General features: G+C 53.3%; 1 protein-coding gene across 1 annotated transcript in view; it reads right to left on the minus strand.

The window, feature by feature from the left end:
- Positions 1–24878, minus strand: part of RPRD2 (regulation of nuclear pre-mRNA domain containing 2) — a 28390-nt gene extending 3512 nt beyond the window's left edge. Inside the window, exons 1-10 of the mRNA XM_066610293.1 lie at positions 24668–24878; positions 13062–13191; positions 9735–9835; positions 8316–8393; positions 6847–6899; positions 6273–6399; positions 3506–3681; positions 3108–3393; positions 1186–1467; positions 519–722 (exon numbers count right to left, since the gene is read on the minus strand). Coding sequence (XP_066466390.1) covers positions 519–722; positions 1186–1467; positions 3108–3393; positions 3506–3681; positions 6273–6399; positions 6847–6899; positions 8316–8393; positions 9735–9835; positions 13062–13191; positions 24668–24878 — 1648 coding nt within the window. The remainder of the gene's footprint in view (positions 1–518; positions 723–1185; positions 1468–3107; positions 3394–3505; positions 3682–6272; positions 6400–6846; positions 6900–8315; positions 8394–9734; positions 9836–13061; positions 13192–24667) is intronic.
- Between the last annotated feature and the right edge of the window lie 2151 nt (positions 24879–27029).

The raw sequence follows: 27029 nt of genomic DNA on the forward strand, positions 1-27029 counted from the left end.
CTTTGAGAGCAGAAGCCTTTCCACCAAGAAGCACCCTGTTGTTGCCCTCTTATAGGAACCTGGAATGTATCCAGCTCTGCCCTCACAGCACCCTCCAGTATGCCACCCCCCCTCCGGACAACAAGGGGGTCACTCACTGGCCCCACCTGCTTGGTCACTCCCCACTTGGACGGGGCTGCCAAGCAGGAGCCGCTCTGGCCCCCTGACGCTGCAGAACACCCCACTCCCAGACACGCTGGAGGGCAGGAGCTCCTTGATCTCACCGAGGTGACCACAACCAGAACTGCTACTCCCTCTAGCCGGGGAGGAGGAAGACTCCAGTCAGGACTTTTCCTCAGAGAATTCCCACTGGGAAGACGCACGGGATGGGGCAGCAGCCCTGATCCACCCACCCAGAGGTGACCCGCGTTGCTTCCCCTTCCCTTAGGGGGAGCTTTACTCAGGCTCTGCAGAAAAGCAACATCAGGCCCTCAGGCTATCACCTGAAAGCCCCGCAGCAGCTAGCATATCCTGTTTACCTTGCAGGGTGGGCGCGGTCTGGGTCTGGGTCTTGGAGAGAACCGACAAGATGCTCTCGGGTGTTATCTCCACTTTGGAAAGAATGCTCGCCAACGGGTTGGGCAGGGCAGGCGGGGCTCCTGCCACCGGAGTCTTCAGGCCACTAGTCAGAGCCGTCGGGCTGGTTGGGGTGCCTGGGGAAGGTCTCGAGGCAGGACTGACACCTGAGAAGGGGTGGGAAAGCGGTTATGGGGCCCGGAAAGACAGGCCAGACACCTCTGGGCAGGAGGGCCAGCCTTCTGTGGGCAATTTAAGGCTGTAAAGGGGTTAAAAAGGACCTGTAGAGAAGAGGGGTAGGGAGCTGACAAGACTGACAAGGCCAGTGGGTGCCAAGTACATGAAGCAGGACTGGCTGTTTGTTCCTAAATCCAGGGAAGAGCAACAGCATGTTTCTAGTCCTCATGCCTGTGAAGGGGCCTTCTCTATTGGCCTGAGGAGCTGGGGGAGGGGGGCAGAGGGACGAACTCCCCAATGGCACAGCCAGATGCCAACTGAGTGACACAGGCAAGAGGGCAGAACAAATCAGACCAAGGGCTGACTGTGCCCTTCTGCACCAACCCCGCTCCCTGCCCAACTGCAGAACTCCAGGGTTCTTTTAGATGCCGCTCTCGGCCCTCTGGTCCTCACCTGTGTTCTTCATCACTGAAGTCAGGCTGCTCAGAATGGAGCTGATCTTCGCCAGGTCCACGTTGGCAAGGTTTGGCAGAGCCAGCGCCGGCGACTGAGGGAGGGGGGCTGGTGCTGCTGGCTTCAGTGCGGGAGGGGTGACAGGAGTTGCAGTCAGGGGCGTCACACTGGCCGTGGTTGCCGCTGCGGTTGCGCTGACTGTTGGTGAGGCCTTTGCGATGCTTTCTGTCACCTTCACTGGGCCTGGGGCGGAAGCTGCCGGTTTCTCTTTCCTCTCCTCCACTAGTGCAAAGACAGAGGGGGGGACAGAATCAAGCACAGCGTCCCGTCTACACAACGGAACTCAGAACGTCACCACCGGTGTTTGCAGAAAAAAAAGCAAGAGCCCCTGTGCTGCTTTCTGGGCTGTGCCAAGATCAGCCCCGATCACGACTTGCTTCCAGTGCTCAGTCCAGATCTTCTTTTTAGAATTATTTCTGCACCACTTTCCACCAGAAGCCTACAAAATGGTTTACACAGCAAAGTCTCATGGGGCAGAGTTATCTAAACAGGTCCACGAGAGCGAGGCCTGATCACTTGGCTATGGTTCGCTTCCCCAAATCACGTTTGTACGTGACACCTGAGCGCCAAAACCGCAGCGAAAGATCAGCCACACAAAATGGGAAGCGTTCTGTTTTGTCTATGGAGGAAAGCCCAACTTGGGCGCCTCTCTGCTTGCAAGAGGCCATGGGGATCTCATTAGACCAGGGGTGTCCAAAGTTTTTGGCAGGAGGGCCACATTGTCTCTCTCACACTGTGTCAGGGGAAAAAAAGAATTTACACTTCAAATTTGAATAAATTTACATACATTTACATAAATGAATATATTAAAGATGAACTTATATGAATGAATGAAGGTCTTGCAATAGCTCAAGACCTATAAAAGGCCTTGCACAAAGCAAGGCTGGCCTTTCCTTTTCTGCCGCTACTGCATCACAGATGTGAAACAGCAAGCAGTGGAGGGAACCCTCATCCCACAGCTCACCGAGAGGTCAAACAGTTGCCCTCACACTGAGAGCAGTTGCATCAGGCCAGCGTGGGCTCCAACAAATCACCGGAGGGCCAGAGGCTCACTGGAGACTGGGGGCTCCCTGAGGGCCGCATTGAGAGGCCTCGAGGGCCACATGTGGCCCCAGGGCCAGGGTTTGGGCACCCCTGCATTAGACAATCCCTCCCAGGTCAGGGCTTACTCTGCCAAGATAAACCGTGGTTTAACTGTGCACTGGAGACTGTAGCCAGGGTTAAGTACTGTGTCTTGGTCAGGCTATAAGCAGGAAGCAGGCCACTTGCTCCTATATCGTTTACACAGGGATGCAAAAGGGCATTCTACTCTGGCAGAGCCAACGTGGGGGCTTAGAGCGCACAGGCAAACCAGAGGACCCAGATGCATTCACACACATTGTGACAGTAAAGAAGAGCTTCTGGGCAAACGTGACCCACATGCCCAGCTGCTGTTTCTGTGCTACTCACGAGCCCAATCAGCAAGTGGGCAAGATGACATGCTGTGTTACGTCTTTCATGCGCTGCCCGCTCAGAGGAGCTCTGTGAGACGTATCGGGCCAAAGGACAACAACTGACACAAAAGGTGAGCCAGTGGGGTGAACGAGGACTTGAATCCAGGTCCTCCAAGACATTAAGCACACTACACGGGACAAACTTTTCTCCCCTCCTCAGCCAACAGACACCTTTGCTGCTTCAGAAAACAAAGATGCCCGTTTCCCACTTGCACAGAGGGGTTCTATTCCTTGATTCCCCCCCCCCCAACATCTTCGTATGGGACAATTCAGTGAGAGCTGTGCCATTTTTATTTTGCTCACTGTCACAGGACCTTGGGGAGGGCAAACCCAGGAGCCGCTGACCAGACCATGCTCTGGACCACGCACCAATGATCTTTGGGGCATCCTCTTCCACGTCAGACAGCTCCATGTCCTCCACGTCGCGGTTGTCGGTCGCCGGCTCTGGAGAGGGCGACTTTTCCCTCTCCGCCTCCGGCGAGGGGGAATTGTCCTCTTCCCCCATTCCCTGGAAGGGAGACTCTGAGCCGGTTGGGGAGGGCGCATCCATGCTCGGGGAGGGGACGGGGGACTCCTCGGGGTCTGGCAGCGTGGCCTTCAGCTGATCCAGCTTCTTCTTGAGGTTGCTCACTCTGTTGGCAAACGTCTTGTAAGCCTGGCAGAGAAAAGAAATGAGATAGGTGGGCCACAGATATGCCTGCGACAACTGAATGGCGTGAAGATTCACCCTCCCCACCCAACCACTGCGGGGGCCTCTTTCTCCTTACGTTTGCGACCACCTTCACTTCCTTGTATTGCGCCTCGTAGAAGATCCCCGCATTCTCCAGCACCTCCGTCAAGGAAGGGCCGTTCTTCACCTGCTTGTCCAAGCTGTTGACAAACTCCTCCAGCTTGGCACTGGCTTCCTCAAACTCCTTGGAGAATTTTTTGCCTCCCGTTTTGTCTACAAGGAAGAGAAAATGTTTAGGGGGAAACCGAGGCACGCACAAACCAAGCCACTGTGACGTGTCCTGGAAAAGCTAATGGGGGGGTCAGCAATTTGGAGTCTTCAAGTGCTCTAGACCTGGAAGGGGATGCGTCCCTTGCCGGTCTGCTGTGAAATCCAAGCCTCCCCAAGACGCCTGCCTTCCTTGCCCAAGCTCCAAAGCGAGTGGCACCTCTTGTGGTTGGCGGTTTTGCTTGCAAACTTAGGAGGAAGGGCCTGAGCCAGAGTGGGCGGGCGCAAGAGCAGTGCCGCCACTTGAGAACCCAAGAATCCCCTGCTGGATCAAGCCAGAAGGCGCCCGCTGACGGGTGTTTTGATAGGTTTTCCACTGACCCAAGTCTGCTCCGCCCCACTCTGGATTCTTGTTGCAGTGCAGAAGCCAGGGGTTAACTGGTTTTGAAAACTGGTTAATTTTTACATTGCAAGTTGCCCTGGCGGAAGGTTTTCATTTGATTTTTTAAAAAGGCAGGCAGGGAATCCACCTCCACTGTTGGGGCTTCTCCATAAGCGACGGGCATTCAAAGGCAGTTGTGCTCTGAACTGAGGTTTCGGCAAGGCGCTTACCACCCTTCCCTTCCCCGTCTAGGCCCCCGCCCCTTACAGGAGATACAGGAGAACAACATGGTCGACCCACTTCCAACTGCAGCTGGAAGTATATTTTTTAAAATCCCTCCTGCGTAAAGTCACCCTGCTTGAAGAAAGCTAGGGTAACAGGGAGCCACGCTCGAACACTAGCTGCACTGCAGGGAGCCTTGATTTTCATACAAAGCAACAAGTCAAAAAAGGTATTCCCCTCCCCAACTGTAATGAGTCTGAAATGACACTGCCCAACCTGCTCATTGTGGCCATGAACCCCAATTGTGGTAGCTCCTCTGCACGGCATGAAATGGCCCCCTTTAGCTGCCCAACAATTTCCTCTGCCTCCCCCGTTCTAGTATCTGTTTATACAAGATGCTCTATAAAAATGAACACACCCAAATGGGTTATGTCAGAATGCCAGATGCAAGGGAGGGCACCAGGATGAGGTCTCTTGTTATCTGGTGTGCTCCCTGGGGCATTTGGTGGGCCGCTGTGAGATACAGGAAGCTGGACTAAATGGGCCTATGGCCTGATCCAGTGGGGCTGTTCTGATGTTCTTAACTACAATTCCCAGGAAGCCTTGCAGGTCTCTTGTTATCTGGTGTGCTCCCTGGGGCATTTGGTGGGCCGCTGTGAGATACAGGAAGCTGGACTAGATGGGCCTGTGGCCTGATCCAGTGGGGCTGTTCTTATGTTCTTAACTACAATTCCCAGGAGGCCTTGCAGGTCTTCTTGTTATCTGATGTGCTCCCTGGGGCATTTGGTGGGCCGCTGTGAGATACAGGAAGCTGGACTAGATGGGCCTATGGCCTGATCCAGTGGGGCTGTTCTTATGTTCTTATGACAGTCATAGCGTGGAGACCAAGAACAAGAGCACAAAAGCAGAAAGTTACCAACTCTACTGGAAGGCCTTCAGCAAGGTACTCTCCTCTCAGCCTCAGCCACAAACTGAGCAAAACAAAACCTGCCTGAAAACCATTGTTCTTCCAGGATTGAACTAAGGTTTAGAGAACCCCAAGTACACAAGAGGGGTGCAAAACATGTGGGCCGTCTCTAAACGTACCACCCGACATTCTTTTGTATACTACAGGGGTGTCCAAAGTTTTTTGGCAGGAGGGCCACATCATCTCTCTGACACTGTGTCGGGGGCCAGGGAAAAAGGGAATTGATTTATATTTAAAATTTGAATAAATTTACATAAGTTTACATAAATGAATATATTAAAGATGAAGTTATATGAATGAATGAAGGTCTTGCAATAGCTCAAGGCCTATAAAAGGTCTTGCACAAAGCAAGGCTGGACTTTCCTTTGCTGCCGCTACTGCATCACAGACATGAAACAGCAAGCAGTGGAGGGAGCCCTCATCCCACAGCTCTCGCGAGAGGTCAAACAGTCACCCTCATGCTGAGAGCAGTTGTGTTGGGCTAGTGCGGGCTCCAACAAATCTTTGGAGGGCCAGAGGCTCATTGGAGACTGAGGGCTCCCTGAGGGCCGCATTGAGAGGCCTCGAGGGCCACATGTGGCCCCAGGGCCAGGGTTTGGGCACCCCTGGTGTACTAGAATGGGTGTTATGCTGTAGGCCCTCCTTATCCAAAGACTTGGCATTCGTGGATTTGAATATCCGGGGATGCTGAGACTGTGGCTGCAGGCCTCAGGGGACCTCTAGGCATGTTGGGAAGTGGCTCTCAAATGCATCAGGGAGGCTGGGCATGGACCCCCAGGTAATTGTAACTGCAGTGGTGCCCCCCCCCAGATTTCATTACCCATGGAATTCAGTATCTGTGGAGGGTCCCAGAACGGAACCCCCATGGATACCAAGGGTCCAATGTATTTAAGAAGAGAGCATGAGTCCCTGAGAATGCGCTCCAGGGGCCCTCAAGGCGCTTGACAGGAGGGGGAAAAACACCCCTCGACCCACTTCTGGCACTCCAGGCCTCGTTTTCCACCCCCCGTCCAGCCTCCCTTGTACCTTTCAAGCACTTCAGAGTCTCGGTGCTGCAGACGTCCACCCTCATGGTGGCCAGCTGCTTCTCCTTCAGCTCAATCTGGTCCTCGGAGCGCTTGTGGAAGAGAAGCTCGTCGACGAGAGACTGCGGCTGGGGGAGGGAAGAGAGGGAGATGAGGACAAGGCCCCGCTGAACACCGCGGGCCCAGCGCGCTCCGCCAAGCAGAAGTCACACCAGCGAGACTTCGCAGTGGTGCGTGAGCAGAATAGGAGCTACAAGCAAGTACCCTATGCCCCAAGTTACTTGGTGCCCACATACTGACAGGAGAAGAATGACTAAGAAGAATTTTCCTTCTTCCAAAGACCTGCAGTCCCAAATACCTCGGACAGTGTCTTCTTACCACAGTGGTAAGGAAACCCCTCTCCGTGGAACCCAGTCACCGCTCTCAGAGCCGCAGGTAAGGCCACCCCACCGCACATCTGCCCACAGGCAAGGGCCACTGGTTTCTGGCTCAAGTGCTCCATGTATTCCCCGCAGGCCGGGGGGGCAGGACCGCACCCCTGCGAAGGGAGCAGATGGCACTGTTGGTGAACTTACTCGGAACTCTGCCACAATCTTGGACTTCAGGACAGCTTTTGGATTCGTTGAGGCTGCGGAAACAAAAGGAGAGACCTGTAGACAGGGACATGGGGAGGCGGCTGTAAGCGAGAAGCATCCCAACCTCTGCCCTCCACTGCCACCTGCAGTGACGTGCCCCAACCTGTGCTCTGCTCGGGACGATGCCCTCACTGCACGTGAAGCTGCGATCCCCTTGCCAGCAGGCTGTCAGTGGAAGAGTGTTGTGTGCTTCCTGCCAAACCCTTAAGAGCAGAGAAGGTCTTCTTTTGGACTTAACGCCGGCAACACAACCTCATTCTGACACTCAAAAGATTCAGCTTGTTAAAAGCATGGGTAAGAGAGTAGGGCCTGCCCTGCTATGCTTCTGAATGAATCCCTGTTCTGAGAACGCCTCTATGGGCAGGAAGTTCTGCTGCATCTCTTGGGCTGGAAAGGACTGGCTGGGCGAAATGCACCCAAAGCAGGCACGTATCAAAACCATGCCTCTCCATAAGGAAGCGAATTGGAAGGAAGCCAGGCCGGTGACTCATGCAGAGACACAACAGGGAGTGTCCTCACTGGACAGATGCTTTGGGTTCACGGACACTGTTCATCCTTGCTTTCCATTTATTTCCTGCAGCAGAGGGGCGTGCCCAAGGCACACTTTGGGGAACTGCTCATCTCACAAGACTGGGAAGTAGCCATGAGCATGGAGCACCCATGCATTCTGGAGTGGGAGAATCCAAGATAATCCCCCTTTGGGGAGTGCAAGCTGCAATGCAGTGCTGGGGGGGGGGGAGCTCTGCCTTGCCCTTTCCAAACAGTGCCTTTCCTTCCTGGCCCTAGTGTGCTTCTTCCAACAAGCCAAGCCAGAAACTCTCCAGAGTAAATCCAGCCACGCGAAGACTTGCTACTTGCTGCAATTCGCGCATGTGGCCTGGCCTCCTAGCGGCCCGCACCGGCTTCCGACACTGTGCGCCCAGCCGCTCTCCGGTCACTAGCCTAGCCTCTCCTGTCTGCTGTCTTCCTCTTTCAGACATTCGTGCTTCTCCTGTCTGTCTGCGTCACTGCTGTGCCGGTGACGGCGGCCGAGGAGCTGATCTCCCAAGAATGCCTGTGATCTGTGATCTGCACTGCCTCTCCCCCTGCCCGGACAGGAGCACAGGTCGTCTCCGGTTTAGCTAGCCTGACACCGAAAGAGGCTCCTAGCCCACTTGCTTGCTGGGCACGCCTGCCATCTTGCCATCGGCCAGGGCCCAAAAGGCACCCTTCCTCTCTGCACATGTCCTGCTCCTCTAAAAACACGGTGACGCCTGCTGCAGCACCGGAAGCTGGAACTATCCTGGCTGGAGGCCTGCGTGGGGACACCGTGCGCTCCTAAGGGCTCAGGTTTCAAGGGCAGCTGCCTCAGGGCTCCACGGGGAGGTCGCTCGTACACAATTCAGACCGTTTGCAGCCGAGTTCCTTACTTTGAGGCTTCTTCCAGGACTTAGTTGGCTGTTTGCTCTGAGTTTCTTTCTGCTGCTTCTGAGTTTTGAAAGTGGAACCTGGAAAACATTTTCAGTGCGTTTGGATTTTTGGTGTGGCTGCGCGGCCTGCCATTACGAGGCGCCTCCCAGGAGCCCGTGCGCGGTCAAGAGATTACCAAGGAACGCGCGCAGGGGGCCTGCGTCAAGACTGAGCTCGGCTGTCAATGTGGAAACGTCTACACTGGACCGCTCTGCCTCTGCTCAATCTTTTTATGAAAAGGAAGACGCTGGCCACCTCGAGGAACAGCATTAAAACCGGCTTTGAGCCACTTTCATTGGGCGCGAGAGAGCAGAACGAAAATACTCCACCCTGGCACCATGCGGCAAGTCTTCTAGCCGACTGAACCGGGAGGCTTAAATGGCCCAGTCCAGATTTGTCTCCAACCTGAGCACAGATACACACCCCCAACCCAGCACCAAACAGGTAACCTTGTGGAAATCCCTCACGCCACAGGCACAGGGGCATCCGTTGCCTGCTCTGGCCAAGGATGACCTTTAAATGGCACTCAGAACCATGTTCTGCCCCACCACTGCGACAGAACTCTTGCATCTCTGCATGGCTGCCTTGGGCGAAACCTCACTCGCAGGGGATCCTATTCTAGGGGCCAACCAGGAGGAACCTGCCTCCAGGAGCAAAGTGAGATCAGGCAGGCTCCAGACTGTAGCAACACTAGGTGTGTCTGTCAGGAATGGGGTGTGGCAGAGAGGGGCAAGAGTCCAGTGTCATTCAAAGCTTGTACGCTGAAGGGCAGGGTGGTCTCTTTCTGAGACGGCTGCTACAATGAGAGCGGAAATAACCTTTAAAAGCGCAGTCCTGGAACAATGCGCCCATCGCTGAAGAGGGTTTAGCAGCAACACCCACCCACCCTCCCCCCTCCCAGCCAGTGACAGCCTGGTCTGGATTCATGCCCTTTGTAAAAGACAACAGCTGGTACAATCTTGGCGACTTCCAGATAAGAAACACTGCATGGCAGAAACAGTACAAGCCAGCAAGTGTTTGCACCCCTGACCCCAAGCACCAGGAGTCCAGAAAACTGGGCCCAGGGAGAAGCTCTGAGCTTCATGCTATGGTTGTCACGGCCTTTAGGAGGGACATATCTCCTGCCACGGGCCAGAAATCTCATGTCCAAAGTTCCACGGCAGCCCACACTGGAACAAGGGTTTTCTTCGCCAAGGGATTCATGCCAGGTTCAATCACACTCTGCTACCTGCTTCCCCAAGCAGACGATACACGAGTGACTGGATTTTCCAGACCAACTGTCCACCTTGTGACTTCAGGCCCTGCTGCCACATGCACGTCACAAGCCCCCACCCCCCACCAGGACACAGTCACAGAAAGAAGAAGAAGACTCCACTTACTTAGAGCTTCTTTCAGTAGCGTGATGGTCTCCTCCGGATACACGTTTCTGTCTTCCCAGATTTTAAAGATCCTCTCTACGGATTTGGAGATGGATGGATCTCTGGAAATGACACACAGAAACACACGGGCTGGTTTGACAGCACACCGCTGCTTTCAAAGAGGTACGTGACTTCTTTTCCACATCAGACAAAAACCAAGCACCACCAGGGATGCAGGACACAGGGAGAGTTTAAAGAGAGGAGGATAGCAACCAGAAGAGAGGCGCGAAATTGACTAAAAATCCCTACAATCCTGCCAGTGCTCTTAGATCATCTGGGGGGGCCCTTTTGACTGTGCCGCCACTAAGAGATGTGAGAGGGGCGGCGGCCAGGAAGAGGGCCTTCTCGGTGGTGGCCCCCGAACTGTGGAATACCCTCCCCTTAGAACTGAGAACTGCTCCCTCGTTGCTAACGTTTCGGCATGGACTGAAGACCTTTTTATTTCAAAAAGCTTTTAATTGTTGACAGGCTGGCTGGTTCTTGCTTCTTATATGAAAATCCATGGGGTTTGTTTGTTTTTAGATTTTTTAATTACTGTAAATTGTTTTTAATGATTGTTTTTAATGTTGTATTTTTAAAGTGTTTGTAAGCCGCCTTGCGTGCCCGTTGGGCAAAAAAGTGGGTATAAATTAATAATAATAATAATAATAATAATAATAATAATAATGTATTGGCAACCTTCAGTCTCGAAAGACTCTGGTATCGCACTCTGAAAGGTGGTTCTGGCACAGCGTCTAGTGTGGCTGAAAAGGCCAATCCGGGAGTGACAATCCCTTCCACACTGGGAGCAAGTGCAGTCTGTCCCTGGTCTGTCTCCCTGGCTATGGGCCTTCCTTCTTTGCCTCTTAGCCTCAGACTGTTGGCCAAGTGTCTCTTCAAACTGGGAAAGGCCATGCTGCACAGCCTGCCTCCAAGCGGGCCGCTCAGAGGCCAGGGTTTCCCACTTGTTGAGGTCCATCCCTAAGGCCTTCAGATCCCTCTTGCAGATGTCCTTGTATCGCAATGTAATTAATTATTATTATTATTATTATATGTATTTATATCTACATAAATATCTCAAGAGCCTTGCACATACCCATCATGGCTTCTCACCTGTGATGGACTTTTCCTCCATCTATCTGTCCAATTCCCTTTTCAAGGTGTCTAGGCTGGACAACACTGCCGCCACCACATCCTGTGGCAAGGTGTTCCACAGATTAATTACACGCTGGGCAAAAAAATATTGTCCTCTTTGCTGCTGCCTTCACCACAGGGCAGATATCTGTGCTCAAACTGACCATCTTAGGAAGGCAGTTTGAAAAACAGAATCGAACAGAAGTGACAAGGGATGTGGTACTGACAAAGACAAAGCACTATGCCCAGATAGCAACCAGCCAAGAGTTCTTAGGAACTCAAATAAAAATATGTGCTTGACTTTTAAATCAACCTCTGTGCCAGAGGACTGGAAGGCAGCCACTAGCAGATATTTAAGAAGAGAGTCAGGGAGAATCTGGGAAGTGACAAGTTGGTCAGTCTGTTATGGGTAACATAACATATGGAGAAAGCATATTTAAAGATAATATTAAGTGCATCGAAGAAGAGTCCTGCCTGGGTTCTGCCTCACTAATGTCTCATGATTCTTTGCAGTGTCATGTGGACACACAGAAACACACAGACTGGTTTTGACAGCACACTGGTTTTGACTGCTTTTCCAAGACAGACAAAAACAAGCACCACAGGGGTTGCAGGACACAGGGACACTGATCTCGCTGACACTATATACTTGGACTTGCAAAAGTCCCTGACTAAAGGCCCAAAGTATTTAAAGGAAAGAAGAAAAAAAAGAGTTACCAAACATGCTGTTAAACACAGAGAAACTACACAGCAATAAACCTAAAGAGGCCTCCCAATGCAGGGCCACTCAAGTGGACTGGAGTTCCAGAGGCAATGGACAGAATCAGCAATAAGAGCAAACTTGTTCACGCTCTTGGAAAAATGGGAATAAATCAGTCCAAAAGAACTCATAAAAGACAGTTTGGGATAGGCCAAGTATGGGCCTATGGAACTCAATGCCACAAAGGGCATTAGAATAAAGCAACTTTGGAAAGGGGATTCCCTCCTCACATAAGGGGAGACTAGGGGTGGCTGCTGCACTTTGACAGTAAACTCTCCCCTGCTGGAGACCAAGGGCTGGACTAGACAGACTCTTTGCCGTCCTGGATGACACTAGTCATCATGAGTGGCCCCCCACTCCGCAGGGATAAACTTCTGGGGTGTTTAAAGAAGAGGACTTCAGAGGTTCAGTGGAATATTTAGAGCCCAACCCAAGAGGTGAGCTACTTCCATAGACAGAGGCTGGATCAGTGTAGACAAGGACTTCAGGAAGTGCACTTCTCCCAAGAAAAGTCACAGGTGGTTACCATCTTTTCCTAAAAAGCACCAGTCCGCACTGGTGGGATCACAACCAGGATGTTTCTGCTGCCCCAGCCCAATTGCTCCCTGCAGGAGGTGTGAAGAGCGCCTTCGGAAGGAAAGAGTTCACCGAGGCTCACAAACAACTGTGCACCAGTGCGAGGGAGGCAGGGAGGGAGGCAGCCATCAACCGCCCTCAGGGACCCAAAGCGGCAGAGGAGTTTTAATGAGAAGTGCACAAAGGAGGAGCCTCAGGAGGTAACTTGCAAACAAAGACTGAGGGTGCCACAGAGGAAATGCAAACCGATTAGGTAGAAACACAAAGCTGTCCTCCTAGCAGCTGGGGACAGGTTGCATCTCAGGGGCGGAGCACCTGCTCTTCAGGCAAGCACAATGAAGGGCCTGATGAAGACCGAGAGGGCCACGGCTGATCTCGGCAGACAACGCTGAGCTTGATGGGCCCAGACCAGTGCAGAACAGGTGCATGAAACGGGCTCCCTTCCCTCTTTGCAACAGTTAGCAGAGAAAGGGGAGCATCACTCCAGACTGCTGCGACTGGCCAGGGCGCCAGTGAACAAGGGGAGAGCCCCAGGGCTAGGGGGGAATTGTGCTCAAGGCCCCACTCAACTGTCACACACAGCAGCCAGAGAGGAGCAAGACAGCCTGCCGAGGGACCCAAAGCCAGCCTTGTCTTGCAACTGCTGCACAAACAAGAGAGAAGCCTCTGCGGCTCAAACCAGGCAGGCACCTCCATGAAGCCATCCAGCCGCCCGCAGAATCAGCCAGACACATCCTACCAGACCGTAAGGTCGGCATGCCCTGCAACCATTCCGGAGCCATCCCCACGTGCGCGCAGCCAGCCCCCACGCGCCTAACCGAGAAGAAGCCGAAACTTACTTCACTAGAGCAGCGGCTTCTGGGAGCACTTCGGCAAAGGTGTCGCGGAACACGATGGCGTTTTTCCTCTTGCAGTTCTGAATGACGTCGTTGGCCAGGTAGAAAAGGTTCAGCCGATGTGGAAAAGCAGCTGGAAAGAGGAGGAAGGCGCAGGTCAGAACCAGACACGTGAACCACTGAAGCCTGCTTGGTAAGGCACCATGGGGTCATTGCAGCGCATTATTCCCATTTGACAACTCAGGCGCCCATGACGGCAACCACCAACTTGGGCTCAGCAACGAAGAAGTGAGGGGGCTGGGGAGGCAACCCTTTCGTTGCCCCTTGCATGGGTAGGGCAGCCAAAGCCAGGCTAGTCCAATAGCCGGGGTCTGGCTATCTTTGCCCAATGAACAAGGAAACCTTGGCACCTCGTGCTGCTATGCAGTAGTGAGGACTCCCCCCCACCTCTACGTCCACCCCTGTGCACACAGAAACTACAGCAAATCAGAGTTCTGCCCATCTTCTCAGCACCACACCCATTCCCACCGAGAAGCTGCACCACTGCGACCCGGAGCACTCCAGGTCAGCTTCCTGCAGCTGCAGCCCCTGCCAGACATGAGCTGGGTGGCCAAGTCTCATCTCTGGAGAACCAGCACCAACATCAAGTCATTGCATTGGTACTGACCAACAAACCAGGAGGGAGCAAGCCCACCTCCTGCTTCTGCAGCCCAGGGCGAGGGAGTTTCTCCTGCACAAATCCTGCCAAAACAGGGCGCCTGCAATAGCGCCAACGCGATGGGGTGCTATTGTGCCTTACAGAAACCTGGAAAACTGGGCCGGCGATTCATTCAATGCTATTCTGCCTTTTCACCAACTGACAATTATTCTTACTAGACATAGTGCAGAAGATGCATTAAAAATAGCAGTATTAGTTTAAAAGTAAAGGATTTGGAGTGTTTCAAATCTATGTCCATGGCTTTCCAGACCTCCCCCCCCTCACTCACTCACTCACACACACACACACACACACACACACACAGGACAGCCAAATGTTCTCAATTGCTACCGTCAGCAGTTTCAACCATGTCAGCATCAATTATAAGCCAGGAACTCCAAGACTGCCCTTGGCGCACCTGCGGGTGAGCCCCACTGAACGCAATGGGACTCACTGTGTCGGAAACATGCCCAAGGTCTGTGCTGCCAGTCAGTGCCCAGATTCAATGCACCACCTTCAATAGGCTAGACAGTGAAGCCCTGCCTGTCTCCCATGGCCTCAGAGAACCCCCTCTCAAGGCAGTGCAGAGTTTCCCAGTGTGTCTTTCTCCATTCCCAGCAACTCTGCAAGAACGCATTGCCTCAGGGGAACGTGGCTTTTCTCTGAATTGGGCCTCCCCCCTGCAAACCACTTGAGGGCTGTTTAGAGGGCAGGAATGAGACAGTGTACAGGGGACTGTTCACCACCTCAGACATAATCGCAGCAGGATATATGTCAAATCTTGGACGCTAAACACCTGTGCCATCCCATCCCAAAACCAAGGCTGGCAACAAAAGCCTTGGGCAGACAGGGCTGGAGAGAGAGGGGCAGAACACCAATTCTTCCCATGGGGCAGCCTTTTAAAAAATTGCCACCTTAAGGCACTCCGAGTCGACGCAAGGGACTGTACCCCAGACCTCTGTGTCTGTAGAGAGTGACAAGCCTTGGCTGAAGAACAGATTCACTGGCTCTCAAGGCAAAACTGCCCAACTCAAGAGGGGGCCTCTGGACTCAGCCAGCACAAGGCTACTTCCTTGCTGCTCAAAAGGCACAGGGTCAACAGCCAACCCTCACTAGTGCTTCCCCAGAAACTAGAATCAAGCTAGTCTGCCTCTGAACATGAAGGACCTACCAAGGAAACATAACTGTTTTATGCAACTTGGTCTAGAGAGCAGGACTTTTCTGGCAAACCCCTCCCAGAACCTGCTTTGTCCGTTGCCACCTATTTATCATACATTTGGTATATTTATGTAACACCTTCCCTACCTGAAATCTGACAAAGCCATTTACTGACAAAGTATAAACACAACACAAAATACAAACCGATGAAACCAGCCATACCAGACCATCACAGCAATTTAAACTCAAGGCTCTTAGAACGCCCATTGGGAGATTAAGCAAGGTGTGTATGTATAAATAAAGGCAGGCACACGTATACCAGCTAGTGCAAGAAAGCCTGGTCAGCAAGAATGGCTGAGGGTGGCAGGTGTGTTTTGCAATCCGGGATATATAGTGGCAACACCACCAAAGGCAACTCCGACCCAATTTGTGTTGGGGCAGATCAGGGACGGAACAGGCACCGCAAGGGCCCAGAAAGACCCATATGGGCCACGGCAGTCCTTCAGGCTGGCAGTGTGGTCGGCAACCAAGTAAGGCTTACAAGGCCATAATCACGCTCGGAGGCGGGTCTGGAAACAAACCGGCAGTCAGTGCTAGACAGGCACGGTGCGCCCTGCGTGTCTCACACCTGCCAGCCACCTGGCTATTGCATCCGCCAAACCCTTTGAACCATCTCCAAGGACAACACCACCTAAAGCAGACCACGTGTCTAGTCTGGATGCGACCAACGCAAAGTTAACTGAAATTAGGCGAAACTTTTCAGCCCCAACTGCCCCGGTGAATCAACGGAGGCTGATACAACGCATGCCAGGCAATAGCCATCACTCGGGCATCCAAGGTCAGGGGAGAGCCCTTGAGTGGCATGCTTGCACTGGCAGGGGGAAGCCCACCCTTGCCAACATCCCCCCGGATCGGTGGCTTTCTCAACCAACAGCATTCTTTCTTGACAACATTCCAGCTTGCTTACCCTCACACAAACCAGAGCCACCCCTCCAAGCATCTGTTCAGGGTTTCCATCGCCTCCTTGAGGCAAGTGGATGGAGCGGAGGCCAAGCTGGGGGTCATTTCTGTCCTGTAAACTGGCCTGGAGCCCGACACAGAGATCTGAACCTGCCCCATCAGAATCACCTGGAGCGGCAAGCCCCACAAACATCTGCTCCAGGAAGCCACGGGTGGACCTCATCTCGCACAACTCTAGCCAGCCATGTCCTTTCAATGCCTCTGCAGTCTAAGCCGTTTGCCCTCACTTTGCTTCAACCCCAGAAGGCATTTCTCCCCCCCCACAAGGGTTTCCTGCTGAACTCCACATGGCTGAACTCCACATGGCACTCTTCCTCCAACCTCCGAGTGCAGGTGATCAGCTGCAACCACCACTAGTAATCCGATGCGGAACGGCAGCTCAAATGTAAAAGGGATCCTGCTGGAGTCACAAGCGGCAGCTCAAGGGGCCTCCTCTCCCCAAGCCCAAAGTCCTGCTTTTTTGCATGTGCTGGTTAAGTCAGAGAGAAAGGCAGACAGATGCTGGTCAACTCCTCCTGCACCCCACAGCTCTGCGGCAGAACCCCTGTTTTGCAAGCCCAGTGTTCCAGGCCCTGGGAGGGAGCCTCTCCATGCAGAGCTGCGAAGTACCCCTATTAGGGTGAGCAGGCAGTCCTGGGTTCAATGCTTCTGCCCAGGAAAAAAAACAAAACACATCTCAGTACTGGAGGCCTGAGGAAGTGCTCCCTGCCCCCAAGGCGTCAGTCGCAGAGCCAGTCCTCCTGTAGGAGACCCACAGCGCTACTCCCCACATCCCGCAGAGCAAGTCTGCCGCCCGCTTTTCTCAGGGCTGCTCTGCCCTGACGCTATCCAGCAGCTTGGGTCAGACTGCTGAGACTTTCTTGACAACCACTTGATGGCTCCTTCAAAAGGAAGGGGGAACAGCTTCAAGCAAACTTCCCGCAGCCCCCACCCCAGTCCTTGCTGAAAGACACAAGCTCCCTCACACAGACGCCTCACCCGCTCCTATAGGCCAGGGTTTTGCAAACACTGAGAAAGCTAAGCTATCTGAAGATGCTGAGCAGGACGCACAGACACATAAGACCATAAGAACAGCCCCACTGGATCAGGCCATAGGCCCATCTAGTCCAGCTTCCTGTATCTCACAGCGGCCCACCAAATGCCCCAGGGAGCACACCAGATAACAAGAGACCTCATCCTGGTGCCCTCCCTTGCATCTGGCATTCTGACATAACCCATTTCTAAAATCAGGAGGTTGCGCATACACATCATGGCTTGTACCCCGTAATGGATTTTTCCTCCAGAAACTTGTCCAATCCCCTTTTAAAGGCGTCTAGGGTAGACGCAATCACCACATCCTGTGGCAAGGAGTTCCACAGACCAACCACATGCTGAGTAAAGAAATATTTTCTTTTGTCTGTTCTAACTCTCCCAACACTCAATTTTAGCGGACGTCCCCTGGTTCTGGTGTTATGCTAGAGTGTAAAGAGCATCTCTCTATCCACTCTGTCCATCCCCTGCATAATTTTGTATGTCTCAATCATGTCCCCCCTCAGGCGTCTCTTTTCTAGGCTGAAGAGGCCCAAACGCTGTAGCCTTTCCTCATAAGGAAGGTGCCCCAGCCCAGTAATGATCTTAGTCGCTCTCATTTGCACCTTTTCCATTTCCACTACGTCTTTTTTGAGATGCGGCGACCAGAACTGGACACAATACTCCAGGTGTGGCCTTACCATAGATTTGTACAACGGCATTATAATACTAGCCGTTTTGTTCTCAATATCCTTCCTAATGATCCCAAGCATAGAATTGGCCTTCTTCACTGCTGCCGCACATTGGGTCGAATATTTTCAAGGCCAGCCAAGTGAATGGGCTCGGCCGGCCAGGGCCCAGGTGCTTGTTTCTCCAACTGTGCTGACAGCATGTGAACCTACACCCCACGTATCTCACACTGCCTCTTCCACTGAGACCTGGGGGATGGGGACAGGCACCCACTGCCCACCAGGCAAGGACAAGGACACCCTCCGCTTCAGGAAGCAGAGGTAAAAGAGACTCCAGGCAGCGTCTGGCTTTCACCCTCATCAGATAACAAGCACTATAATTCAGAGACACAGTGGAGGGGGGAGCAGAGCATTATGGGAGTGAGGGGAAGCAGAGCATTATGGGGGGGTCCAACAAATTTCCAGGGGGGGGGTGACTGTTCACATCCTTCCACAGGATGCATTTCACAAGCATGCCAAAATGATACCATTTTAACTGCTCAGTTTTATACAGTATTTCTCCAAGTGTGCACCTGGGAGCCCTGCGGCTCCCCCAGACCCCTTCAGGGGGAAAAGTGGCCACCATCTGCTAGGTGCTGTGCCACTCCACACATGCAGCCGTTCTTTGGGACATCCCAAGACTCAGTACATGTGCCGGCAGGGCTCCCCAAGACTCTGTTTAGGTGCATAAAGGATTCCAGAGACTGAAAAACCCACCGATATCATACACCTTACGACCTCATAGGCCAATCCTCTGAAACCAGCAGCATCTGCTTGGGGCCTCCCAATGTTCCTTCTTCAAGCCAGCTAAAAAACGGAGAATGGGACACTTCAGACCCTTCCTGAGCAAGCCAGCCAACAAAACAGCCCTGCTCCACAGGGCAACTCAGGGCAACTCAACTCCCTGCTCAGACAACTGAAGCCACAAGAAGGCCTTCCCTACCCCGAAGCATCTAAAATCTAGCTGTGGAAAACCATCCGCACACCCTGCTATTTCACACTTCCACCCAGCTTCCACGGTGACTTGAGATTTTTCTCCCTTTCACGCGGAGGTGGAGGAGGCAGTCCTGGTTAGTTTGGCCCAACCCTAGGAGACAGGCTTGCTACCCTAACGGTCCGTGTGCAAAATAAGGTGCTTTCATCACAGAAATGGCACCACACCCTGCGCCTACACAGAATCGCTGCCAACGGTGACTTTCAACTTCAGGTTGTGTTGCTGTGGTTTCTGCTTCTCCCTTTATTTGCAAACCAGACCCCCATGCAAGAGTTGCTTCAATTTCAAAGCAGTTTGCCGTGTTGCATGCAGAGAAGTGGAGTGGAGCCCTGTTAAATTCACACAAGCTTTGCCCCAGTGCACACAACAGGCTGGTTGTGTTGGATCTTGGGGTATACACCTGAGTTGTAACTCCCTGACCTTTCCTATTAACCAGCCATTCCCTCTTCTACCACAGCCTAAACACACTTGCGACCAACCAACTCTTGACCAGGTTTATCTTGCCCTCCAACTTAGAAAAGGTCCTCAATCTACCCAGTTCACGATGTGTAAGGCAAATCCCAGGATCTGAAGGTAAGCAATGCTACATCAGGCCTGAATTCCTGAAAACCCAACTTACTTCTGAGCACAGCACAAAAGCAGTTTTAAAATCCAACTGCCTTTATTTCTACAGACTGGGGGGAGAAACACACCCCACCTCATGATTTATTTATACAGGTATTTATATACCGCATTTCTGTGGTCATCAGATTTCTCCTCAGACTTTAATCCAAGGCGGTTTACATAGGCAGGTTGTTCTAAACCCCCGCACGGATTTTTACAATTGAATAGTTCTAGTCTTTCATAGAACTCCTCCTTCCAGCTGGATTCTCTGGCCCTTCGCCTCCCATGCTCCACTTAATGGCAACTCCTCTCTGCCACCAAGGGTCAGCTCATCAGTATATCAGCGTGTCATCAGTTCTCGGGTACTTCCGGTTGTTTCGAACTGGCAGCCTCAGATCTTCAGGCATACAAGGCGGCAGCTCTACCAATTGAGCCAGATACATGTAACTGCTTGCTGGTCAAACCTTCAGACCGGCGCCCAGATTTCTACAGGCCTCCTCTCATATTGCTGGATAGTTCTGGAAAGGAAGAGACAAGCACTCCACTTCCAGATCCAAAAGTGGTCCCAATCCAGCACTGCATAGGTCCCAGTTCTGAGCCTGTGAAGTGGAATCAAGTGAAATCCGCAGGGCTGCGTTTGGGAGCTGGCTATTTCTGGGAGGCAGGCAAGAACAGAGACTGTATGTCACAGCACACTCTTCAGTTGCTATTCAATACAACTAGAGCTGCCAGCTCTAATCTGCTCAGTGTGGTTTTCAAAGTGCTAAGAAATCAAAGCAACAGGAATGAAGCCAGTGCAGTGAAAAGCAGGGAAGTATGTAGAAGTGGACACGCTTTTTGCAGCGAGGGGAACACAGCAAGGCATTGCGTAGGAGTGGAGCTTTCCTCCTTCAGCAGATGTCCTCCACGATGGAGACGACGAAGAGATGACTTAGTCTGCAGGGAAGCCAATGAAACTTGGAAGGTGACCTCCAGATCACACACACTGAGGACTTTTCAAACACAGCCTCAAACCGTATCATTTCAAAGAGATGACACACCATCTAACAGAGCAGTGAGTGTCTGGTGAAGCTTCAAATAGGACACGTTCATTTCACTTCTACACAACAAGATCTCATCCTGTTTGCTGCGCTCATCCGCAAGTCCTAAATCACAGTCAAGACAGACAACTGACTCTCTCACCAGAAAGACTCTGTGAAACAGTGTGAATCAAGGCATAGCCATGGGTGCACCTCCCATGTCTTAAGGGAAATTCACATGACAATAAGGGGATCAAGTGAGAATTTAAATCACAAAGAAAAACCTATGCAAGTAGCTTAGGTTACAACTGTAACTTATACAGTTTCAGGGGTTTTTTTTTATCTGGGAGCAGCAAAACCTCAGTGGACAGTTGAGTCCAGTTGCGTGGTCTGGAAAGCCAGAGAAGTTGCTCCAGTCAAGTACTGTGACTGTCTCTCCTTCATTTCATCTCTACAGACCGAACCAAGCACAACAGACAAGGTTACATTTAAACACAAGACTGGCAACACAAACACAGTCACTCCTTCTCACAACTACCCTGGCAGCACTGCATGCAACTTTTGCAAGGCCTGTTGAAGCGACAGCTTCAGTGTTATTACAGCCGCAAACACAGAACCCAGACAGACACATTTTCAGATCACAAGTAGCTACTGAACTATTACGCGGACCGAAAAAGCAGCATGCAAAGTAGTGAAAGACCTGCTTCCAAACAACACTGACATGTGACAAGCATTCCCCAAGGGGGCCAATTAAAAGTATCTGGGGTGCAAGGTGAAAAGGGGTCCAAAAATCCCAGTGGTCACAATATTTCCTAGGGGACAGCATCTATGACCAGGACTTCCAGAAGAAGGGGAGTCATTAATGAAGTCACGCAAGGTGGAGTTGAAGCTGTCTACCCTGACCTTTCCTACCCTGCAACAGTAGAGGTGCCGGTATCACCACTGGCCCAGCCAGGATCAACCACTCCAATATAAGCTTTCCAGTGTAGATTCCTAGGGCTCCGACACAATGCCTAGTGTATGTGCAGATGGACTAGTCACTACATGGTAGGAACCCAATCCCTAGACCAGGCATTGGGTGGTTAAAAGAGCGTAAATACTGGCCCACAAAAAGACTGACTAGCCGCCAGTTGGTCTTTTTGTGCCCGTGCTCACATCCTGTTAACTCCCCACATCTCCTACTCAATCCAAGTAATTGCTGAAACTGAGTGGAAGAACAAACTGTCTGTCTACCAGCCACCATATTCTCCTAGAGTCCATGTCCCATTCCCATTCTTTGGACTTTGCGGTGCATCTCCAACAAATTACACAGGACAACAACCTGGTCCAGAGCCTTCTGAATCTGTTCAGCACTCCTCTTTCAGCAGACACTCAAGGCAAGTTACAACAATAAATCTCTAGTTTTTTGCACTTAGGAACTGAGGCACACAGGAGCCAACCACAGGTGGGGGTGGAGAGACACAGACAGAGTGACTGGAGGTCAGAGGGGCCGGCTTTCACAGCATCAGATCACAAAGCATCAGATCACAAAGGTCATGTGCGCACTGCGTCAACAGTGGGCACTGACCACTATCTGGGCCACTCTCAGCCTCAGTTCCCCAACCTGCAAATGGGAAATCAAAACTGCCCAGTTCTTTGAGGCTATTAGAAGCGCAAACCAGATCTATGGCTCTCAGTAACTATTTTGTTCACTGCTGAAACCATTTGCAAAGAAAGGCATAAACCATGTGATCTCACCCAGAAACAAACACCTAGTCAACTCTTTTTTTAAAGAGAAAATATCTGAACACACCCAGGGCCCAATCCTATTCAGTTTTCCAGTGCTGGTGCTGCTGTGCCAATGGGGTATGCACTACTTCTTGTGATGGGGAGGCAGTCCCAGAGGCCTCCTCAAGGTATGGGAACATTCGCGCCTTACCTCGGGGCTACATTGAGGTTGCACCGCTGCTGGAAAGTTGGGTAGGATTGGGCCCTCAGCCTAAGGAAGTGTTCTGTTGAACACAAAAGCTTGCACACTGTGTCAAATGTAGGTCATTCCCAATATAAATATGATTGCACAGACCCCATAAACTCTGCTTCTACCGGCTGCAGTCTTTTCTGAAGATGTGATGCGCCAGCCCTATGCACTTGGGATGGGGTTGATCAGGACATTCAGAATCTCACTCATACATGGAGCAACCTTCCCAGCCAAGTTGTTTCAATGCAACCCACTTTATGAGAACAAACACTGCTTTTGTGTTTCCAGACTTGTTTTCCCAATTGTTCCAAGTATTACAATAGCTGAAAACTTGAGGACAACACAGCAAGTTCCCAAATCAAATCACGCTGGCAGGTAGCCTTAGACAAAGTGCGAGTCTCTTACTCTCAACCCCCAGCTGCAGCTATGAAGGAAGTGACTGAGCTGTTGCTAGAGCTGGAGTAAATGTGAGTTGTTTCCAAACACCCCTGAAGTTCAGCATCGTAAAATGGGCAAACCTGGGGCATTTGCCCCTTGACCCCCCTGGTAAACCAGTGGGGCAAGACGCTGCAGGATTTATATAAGCATCACCAAGGTAGCACGACATGAGAGCCAGGATGGTGTAGTGGTTCAGTTGAACTTAGACCTGGAAGACCCAGGTTCAAATCCCTGCTCAACCATGAAGCTTTCCCAGTTAACCTTGGGCCAGTCACTCTCTCTCAGCCTCACTGACCTCACAGCGTTGCTGTGAGGACAAAAGAAGACGAGGAACCATGCACACCACCCTGAGCTCCTTTTATTGTGAAAAACAAATAAAAACAATACACCAGATAGGCAGAAGGCAACTGCTGCTCTGCCTGCAACCTTCTGCCCCATCTTTGGCCCACCTCACAAGGATCTCACAAGCATCACTGAAGAACAGAAGCAAGACTCAGTTGCTGGGATCCTCCAAATACACTGTCCACTGAACAACCTGGTCTAACACAACTTCATTCAAAGAAAGCCCACCTGGGTTCAAAGGTGCTCATTAAGTAGTAAGTAAAGCAAGCACAGGCCTGCAGCCTTAAACAATTTGTTTAACAAACAGTGATTTAGAAACAAAGACCATCACCACATGCAAAGCCTCTTTTCATCTCCCCCCCACCCCAACTTTTGGCCCACTGCACAGAAAGAATGTAAAGATCTCTGAGATAGAAACACAATATAGAAATAAGGTGACTTTCAAATAGACTAAGCACAGATGCTAAACAGGACCTTTCCACTGCTCAGCTGTCAGTGGTGTACCCATTTCCTCTCTGAGACTCTCTTCCCTAGTTCTGATTTCCCCTTACAGGTGCAGTGCAAGGATCCCCAGGGCCAGGCAACAGACATCCCATGATGCCTTGAAATTCTATGCTTGTCTATGCATAAGTGCAGTTGACTTCAACGGGGCTCACTCTCAGGAAAGCGTGTGTGGGATTGCAGCCCCAGGCTTCCGCTGCCCACCTGGAGAAGCTGCTGAGGGCCAACCCTCGTACCTCGAGGCCTGCAAAGCAGGGGTGGCTCAGTTTCCAAACATCAGGCAACCATGCACTACCAATGTCCCTTGCAGAAACTGCAGCACCCCAAGCTGCACAGCTGGCTGTGATGCCGCTGGGAGTCAGGCACCTCCTGGCAACTCAGGGCACCATCCTCTGCTTGTCTACTCAGAAACAGTGCAGACAACTTCAGTGGGGTTCATTCTCAGGAGAACCTGGACTTTGTCTGCCTAGAGATGCGGGGGGGCAGGCTCAGGCGCCCCAGAGCGATCCCGAAGAGCGAGGCCCAATGCTGCTGGCGCTGCTGCCCCCCTGCCCCTCAGCCACCCACATCTGCACATCCACTGGCTGTGATGAGAGAGGAGGCCCGATGCTGCTGAGCGCTGGTGTCACCTGCCCCAGAGTGACTCCTGAAGACAGGATCCAATCCTGCTGGTGCTAAGGAAGGTGCTGAGAGCTGGTGCTGGTGCCCCCTGCCCCTCCTGCCACTGCAACACCAGCCCCCCCCACTCACATCTGTACCCCAAAGCGACCCCTGAGAGCGGGGCCCAATGCTGCTGGTGCAGAGTGCTGGTGCAGCAGCCCCCAGCCCCCCACTCACAACTGTGCCCCAGAGTGACCCCTGAGAGTGGGGCCTGATCCTGCTGGAGCTGAAAGCTGGTGCTGCAGCCCCCTCCCCCAAGGGGGGCTGCAGCCCCTCCCCCAAGGGGGGCTGCAGCCCCTCCCCCAAGGGGGGGATCCTGATCTTGATCCTGGCAGGGGTCCTTGCAGGTCCTGATCCTGCCGGCGCTGCAGCCCCTCCCCACAACGAGCGCTGCAGCCCCTCCCCCCAAAAGGGGGCGCTGCAGCCCCTCCCCCAAAAGGGGGGCGCTGCAGCCCCTCCCCCCAGCCCCTCCCCGGCCACTCACAGGCGCGCAGGCAGAGCATCCACTGGCGGACGATGGCGCGGTGGTGGCGCCGGTTCTCGAGGCACCAGGCGGACAGGCCCTGCACCGACTCCATGGTGTTGCTCACGGCCCGCAGCCTGCGCTCCAGCGCCGCCTCCAGCCCCGAGGACGAGGACGAGGCCGCGCTCGAGGACCCGGACGCGGAGGCCTTGCCGCCCCCGCCGGCCGCCATCTTCCTTCCCTCCCTCCGCTCCGTCGCGCAGGCAGCAGCTCGGGGGACGCGGGGGAGGGGCCGCTGCGCGCGCAGCCCGTCTCCCTCGCTCCGCGCTGCGCACGCGCGCCGTCGCGCGCCGGGAGGAGGGTGCGCGCGCGGGCCCCTCGTCTCCTCAGCGCGCAAGCGCCAAGCGAGGCGGATGGCCAGGTTGCGCGCGCGGGCCCCTCGTCTCCTCAGAGCGCACGCGCACCAGGCGCAGGAGGGCGCGGGGCGGGTGCGCGCGCAGCCTGTCTCTTCTCTCCGTCGCCGCCTCACTGCGCAGGAGCCACCCATAGGGGGACAGCGAGAGAGGGGGGGCGCGCGCGCACCTCGGCGCATGCGCACAAGATGGAGGGGGCGAAAGAGGGGATGGGCTCGCGCGCGCCAGTGAGAGCGAAGAGCTTCTGAGCGCGCGGGGGGGGCGAAGGCTGAGGGGGCGGGGCTTGGGCGCTCCTCAGTGCGCGCGCGCGCAGCCCCACGGGCGGGAAAGGGGGCGTGGGCGGGGCCTGGAGGGCCAGTGAGGCCTGCAGGCAGGCAGCCCCCCCTACCACAGGCCCCTCTGGTGGGCTGTGGGACCAGGAAGCCCCGGCTTGGCCATGGAGGGCCTCTGCGGCTGGCTGTCGTCTGCTGGACCCATGGGGGCCCTCGGAGCCCCCCCAAGCCTGAGCACGGACCGTGGCTGGAGGCCCCAGGCTGCCCACAGCGCTGCCTTGAAGAGGGGCTTCTCGGCCTGCCTGCTGCGGAGGCGAGGGGAAGGCCGAGCAGGGCCGGGGCTCGGACCGCGGTCCCCCAGGTGGCGTGGCCCACTGCCCCTTGCGACCGCAGGGGCGCTCGGTCACCCTGGCACTGCTTCTGCTGGAAGGCGGAAGGGGCTGTTGAGCCCCCCACTCGGAGGCTGTGGCGCCTCTGAGATCCCCCTTCCCTTGAGCTCCCACCAGTGGCAAAGGAACTCCTATCGTGCCCCCTCTCAGCCCACTCACATGTGCTGAGGGGAAGGGCCTGGCAGGGGAAGGGCCATGCACGTGCAGAGTGTTGGCGCTGGAACCCGCCACTTAGAAGCCGTGGTTCCTCTAAGATTTCCTTTGAGCTTCCACCAGTGGCAAAGGAACCCCTGTCCTGCCCCTCAGGCAACCCCTCTCAGCCCATCCACATGTGCTGAGGGGAAGGGGCCGGGAGGGGAAAGGCCATGCACATGTGGAGTGTTGCTGCAGAAACCCTTCCACCAGTTCAAAGCCATGGCTCTTTCCCAGCAGGGCAGCCATTCCTGATTCCAGTTGCCTGCCTTTGCTCAGTGAGCAGGTGCTGAGAAGGCAGTTAAGAAGAAAAAAAGGCCTTGAACTGCTGTCTGATGAGGTGTCGACACTGAGCAAAACTCCCGTCCTGTCACAGGTGGATACGAACCGGGGCGGGACAGGACGGGGCGGACGGGACACAGGCTGTCTCTCTCCCCCACCAATATGGCAAAGCCGCGTGGTGCGGGATCCGGCTGAGGGTGGGGGCAATTAGAGGCCTTTTCAAGGGAAGCGAACGTATATTCCCTTGCCTTGGGGCTGCATCAGTGCTGGAAGGTTGGACAGGATTGGGCCCTAAGACTGTTGAAATCTGAGACCGGGATCTTATTATCTCTCAAGATAGGAGGCATGTCAGTTTCTGTCAGTGATGTGCACACTGATAACAGGCTTTGTGTGAAGAGGAGGGTCTCAGGCCAGGGGGTTCCAGGCCATGACAAACAATTATATAAACATGGAGAAATGAAGTGTACAAGTATCCCTCATTTATGTGAAGATGTGTTAGAGTGCTATTCAGTTTATTCGGTTAATCCCACTGTGTTCTGTAGGACTTTCTCCAGGGTAAACCTGCATAGGGTTGCAGCTTTAATGTAATGGGAGCTCCATGTTGTCTCTCAGGAAGCTGTAAGGGAAAGACATTGGCCTAGAGATGCCCTTAGGCCAGTGTGTCTCAAACTGTGGGTCGGGACCCACTAGGTGGGGCATGAGCCCATTTCAGTTGGGTCCCTATTCATTTCAATGTGTATTTTATTTTTAATATATCAGACTTGATCGTACCATGATGTGTGACTATTATGGGAAATGGTACAGATCTGTACTTTTAACAGGCTACTATTTACTT

Source organism: Tiliqua scincoides, chromosome 15, assembly GCF_035046505.1.
Source record: "Tiliqua scincoides isolate rTilSci1 chromosome 15, rTilSci1.hap2, whole genome shotgun sequence".
NCBI lineage: Eukaryota > Metazoa > Chordata > Lepidosauria > Squamata > Scincidae > Tiliqua > Tiliqua scincoides.